This window comes from Pterocles gutturalis, unplaced genomic scaffold, assembly GCF_000699245.1.
Source record: "Pterocles gutturalis isolate BGI_N339 unplaced genomic scaffold, ASM69924v1 scaffold4042, whole genome shotgun sequence".
Lineage (NCBI taxonomy): Eukaryota > Metazoa > Chordata > Aves > Pterocliformes > Pteroclidae > Pterocles > Pterocles gutturalis.
Genome location: NW_010115055.1, coordinates 5,395 through 10,054, shown reverse-complemented (window position 1 = coordinate 10,054; position 4,660 = coordinate 5,395). Strand labels below are relative to the sequence as shown.

Sequence of the window (4,660 nt, the reverse complement as noted above, 5' to 3'; positions counted from 1 at the left end):
GTGTTGATACACGTGAGTGATCAGGCATTCAATCATATCAGCAAACTGATCGTGTTAGGGGAAAAAGCGAAGCCCATCCAACTCCACAGCTGGATACTTTGCGCAACCACTCAGGTATCTATGTGACCAGAGCGCAGGTGCTGGCAGAACAATAACTTGACAAAAGCCGCTCAAGTGGAAGATTAACGTTGTCTGTGAAACTTCAATGCCTTTGTTACTCTTTAACACGAGGTCATAACTTTAAAAATTATTTTCAGTGTGATGGTTCTGTGGGGAAATACTACTAATAACACGTGGTTCTATCTGCAGTAGTGATCGTTGAAGCATCTGAAATGATTTTGAAATCCTGTTGATACTTTATTTACTGTGTCTCTCAATTAGGAATGCACCCCTGCTTGAACACAAACTATGTATGACAACAATATTTAGCATTTTTGGCAGCAAAATCTTGTGCTTTGGACATAAGCACAAATGAAACTTAAAAAATGGTGACATTTGCCCAAGGTAACAGAGATAGGAAGTTGGAAATTGGCCAAACATTCCAATGGACAGGAAGGAGATGACGCTCTAGCCACCTGGGAAGCACCTTTCTAGAGACCTTCACATTTGTTTACCTCTGATAAAGCTGAAGAAAAGTGATTGCAGTTTTTGTGCATTAGGTGATAAGCATTTCCTTTGAATTCTTTTCCAAGCTCTTCTACTATTTTTTCTATGTCATCTTCCATAAAGTCAGTACTGCCTAGAACCACAGCCTCTCTAGAAGAGAAACAGAGAGAGGAGAAGGTGATCAAGCTTCCATGATACAGGTGGATTATTGTTCATACATTGCTCAAAAAAGCACCCCACTGTGGGTGGTGAGATCTTTCTGCCCCTCTAGAATAACACAGATTCTTTCTATTCCATTTTACAGCAACACTTTCATCTTTATTATGAGAGATTATTTCCTTGCCAATTGTCCACCTGTAGCTCAGTTAAGTTCTTTGCAACTTAACTCTGACAAACACTGGATGCAATTATCCCCTCCTTTCCAAAGGATATTGTTTCTAAGAGAGAGCTGAGAACAGGTAAGAGCTTGTAATGCAGGGAAGGGTCAAGGCAATCACACCGAGAAAGTGGAAAAGAGACATGAGGAAACATTGAAAAGCAATATTTTTCAGCCTTTTCTTTGAATAGAAGTGTCTTGAAAAAGTTACCTCATTGAATAACAAAAGCTAGCCACAAATCCACATAATCCGTACGCATTAAATTTAATGGTATGCTAAAAATCATGTTCTTTGCTGTAGATACTTCACTGCCTCATCACCTCTGTCCATCTTTCATTTCCAAGTAAACACACTAATTTCTCAGACAGTCAGAAAACTTGTAGCATATCATTTAGCACCTCTAGCCTCAAAAAAAAAAAGCAACAAGTTGTCTTTTTAATATGCCTTCTCAAAAGCAAGAAAATAGGTATCTTTCTTACTTAAATTTAAATGTTTCTCCTAGCTCAGGAGCATTTCCTGGTGAAATTTCAAATATTCCAGAAAAAGGGTACGGATGACCACCATAGGCAAATTCTGAAAGAGAAAGCTCAGATTTAACAAAAATGGCATACAACGACAGTGAAGAACAGCAGACCTCACTGACTAGAAGATCACTTCACAAGGATCTAAAACTAGAAACCAGACATTTTATTTACATGGGTAACAAATGCATGGAGCTGGAAATTAATCGTTTTGTTAGTCAGCCTAAGTAAAAACTGACAGGAAATTTCCTACATCAGTGTACAGGTTTAACTTGAATAATGTTACAGTAAGTATATATATTGTTTTCATTGTATAAGAGAGGACTTAGAAGTTAAATTGTAAATCCTAACAATCCTAACAATATTCTTTATAGATGCTTGCCTTTAGAAGTCCACTTACGTATTTATAGATTACAGATTCAAAGTACTGCATCTCCTCAAAGGTCTGATGGCACTTCTATTCAGTGAACACTACAGCTGTAAGCGTGACAGCGAGTAGCAGCCCAAGAAGTTTTTTTAACGTCTTGATTTGCAAGAGTTCAACTGTCCTGAGTTCTTTACTATAACAAGAAAGTAAACCCATACATGCATCCAAAGTCTGCACATAACAGCTGCTGGCATATGCACTTCCAGTATATGAAAACATCATGGTGTGCGTTAGCTTCCTTCTGTGTCTGTAAGATAACACAGCATGCCACACCCAGAGAGCAATAAAAAGCTTTAAGCATGACTTCACGCTTCCTTTCCTTAAAACTCGTAACACATCATCCAAGTCTAGCATTCAGTTTTGTGGATAATCTTTTTTACAACAAGTTAATAAATAAAGTTTGATGTATTTGAAAAATGCAAGTCATTGTTCTAGCAGGTATGACCTGCTCTATGAGAAAGCTGTTATAATCCTAACAGGAAGGGAGGCACATGTATTCGGCACAGCTCAAGAACTGAGTTTCAGGCACAGCGCTATTAAGAGTCAGGTCTTTCTGTTTTGGATTAAAAGAAATACAAAAAAAGATTTAACAATCATTAATTGTATTGTATTTTGTCAATTTGTTGCTTTGATGACACTTGCAAACCCACTTACAATGTTACAATTATAGTAGCTGAAACATCTACACTTTAAGATAACTTTGCACAGTGTGGTCTTTGGATTGCATGCCGCACCTTTTGCTGCTTCCTCCCACCTCCAAACACGTTCCAAAAAAAGAACTGAAGTAGATTTTTCTTCTTTAAATGGACTACTTTTAGGAACACCATCACCTCAGAGCGTCATCATACTGCTAGGCAGAAACACCTCAGACCTGAGCCTGTGCTACAGCATGCTCAGAAACACCTTCTGGCAGCAATGGGGATTCAAAGTGACCTGAACAGATCAGGAAGCTGTTTCCTCAAAGTAGAACCCAGCTAGCAAAATCGGACTGTACTGCTGTATTTATCACAAGTGTATCTTTCGTGAACAGCATGCATGCGATGCCTTTTAAAGAAACTGTGTCTTTAAAACAAACCAACCTACCAATAAGGAACAGACAGTTTTTCCTGAGCATCATGCACTTTTAGGTGCCTATCTGCAAGGGACTATGTTTCTGTAGTTAAAAATTAACCCCTTGCATTAAGTGCTGGCAGAATACTGAGGAAACACGAATTCAACCATGCTTACGTGAAGCATACATTTGTTTTAACAATAGGTATTTCAAAAACTCGAATAAAGATTTCTATGGCTATCTGAATAAATTGCACACTTTTTCATAGCTGCATAGCTTTATGCAAGAATGCAAGACCACTACCGGATTATTCGTATGCAAGGTTTTTTCCAAAGGCAGAAGAGAAAAGAAACTTTAAGAGAAAACTGATGAACTGGTTTCAGGAGCCAGACTTCTCTCACTACCTGAAAAACGTTTTTTTAAGTAACAGCATGACCAGAACAAAGAGTAAGTTATGTTTTCCTTGTACATACCTCGGCCATACACCTCTATACCTGAATGGAACACTCCAATTCCAAGGGAAGAAGTATATTCATTCATCCAATACTAAAAGAAAGAAAACAAAAAGGAGTCTAGTTAATTTCCAATACAGATTTGTCTTCTGATAGCAGACTTACATGTATTTGTCCCCCATATCAAAAGCGTAAAACCCTAAAATAAAGTGAACCTGCACAACCCATTTCATGGGAACAGAACATGCCATTAAAATTTCCCAACTGTCCACAGTGATTTAATGTTTTCCTGCTGTCAATGTCTGTCAACCAAGGAGATCATACCTGGGAGAAATCCACATCAACTTTTGATTTCTCAAAAAGTTACAGGTTGTAAAGTTTTCCATTAGGTGGGATACATTCTAGAATCTACTGCAGTAATTTTGCAGGGGCACTTTTTTTTAAAAAGTAACATCAGAATGTAGAAGTGTAATATACACACAGCAACTGTCACTTATGTGGCCACAATTTGCTTATGACCAGATGAGCACGAGACACACGCAGAGATATGCATGATGGACTGAAATTACCTTAGTACATTTTGTCTTTGAATACTCAGTTGGTGGTCACCATAGAAGAGACTAAGGTCTCTCCAGGCTCCTGATGTATGTGTCTCCACACATCAGGTGTAAGTCTTTTGGAGAAGCCTAACACCTGTTTCCAATATATCACTTCTATCTTAACCAACTGATAATAGCTGCATTCCAAAAGGAAACCAGGAAGTGAAAATTTAAAAAAAAGGGAGAGGGGGGAATTGTGGAAAAAAGGAAAGGAAAAACCTTCCCTCAGTGCTTCCTCTTTTATTTTTCAAAAGCAGCAGCAGCAAGTACCTATCAGGAGCTAACTATTATCCTCAAGACCTTAAAGATGCACAGAGTTCTGCAAATGGAAAACTGCAAAAGGACTGTCTTTCCTTGGCTATCCTCCTTACCCTCAAAATGTACCAGTCTCGAAGCAGTAAAAATTTTCAGGTGACACATAATTTAAAAAGGAACCTTAAAGGCTACAAAAAAAAAAAGAAAAAAAGTGCGCCTCAGTTGTGTTCTTAAAACTGAAATTGTCTAGCAAGAAAAACCTCTCAAAAATACAAGGAAAAAGTTATTTTGTCAATTGCTCCAGTAGTGAGATTTTTTCCTCCCGGGTCATCTGATCCCAAAGGGCACCCCTGAGAGCTTCTACAAAGCAGA

The 4,660-nt window shown here is 38.1% G+C and overlaps 1 protein-coding gene across 1 annotated transcript in view; it reads right to left on the bottom strand.

Moving 5' to 3' along the window:
* Nucleotides 1-3,523, bottom strand: part of DESI2 (desumoylating isopeptidase 2) — an 8,279-nt gene extending 4,756 nt beyond the window's left edge. The window contains exons 1-3 of the mRNA XM_010075017.1: nucleotides 3,456-3,523; nucleotides 1,463-1,556; nucleotides 615-756 (exon numbers count right to left, since the gene is read on the bottom strand). Coding sequence (XP_010073319.1) covers nucleotides 615-756; nucleotides 1,463-1,556; nucleotides 3,456-3,522 — 303 coding nt within the window. The 5' untranslated portion in view covers nucleotide 3,523. The remainder of the gene's footprint in view (nucleotides 1-614; nucleotides 757-1,462; nucleotides 1,557-3,455) is intronic.
* Nucleotides 3,524-4,660: the final 1,137 nt, after the last annotated feature.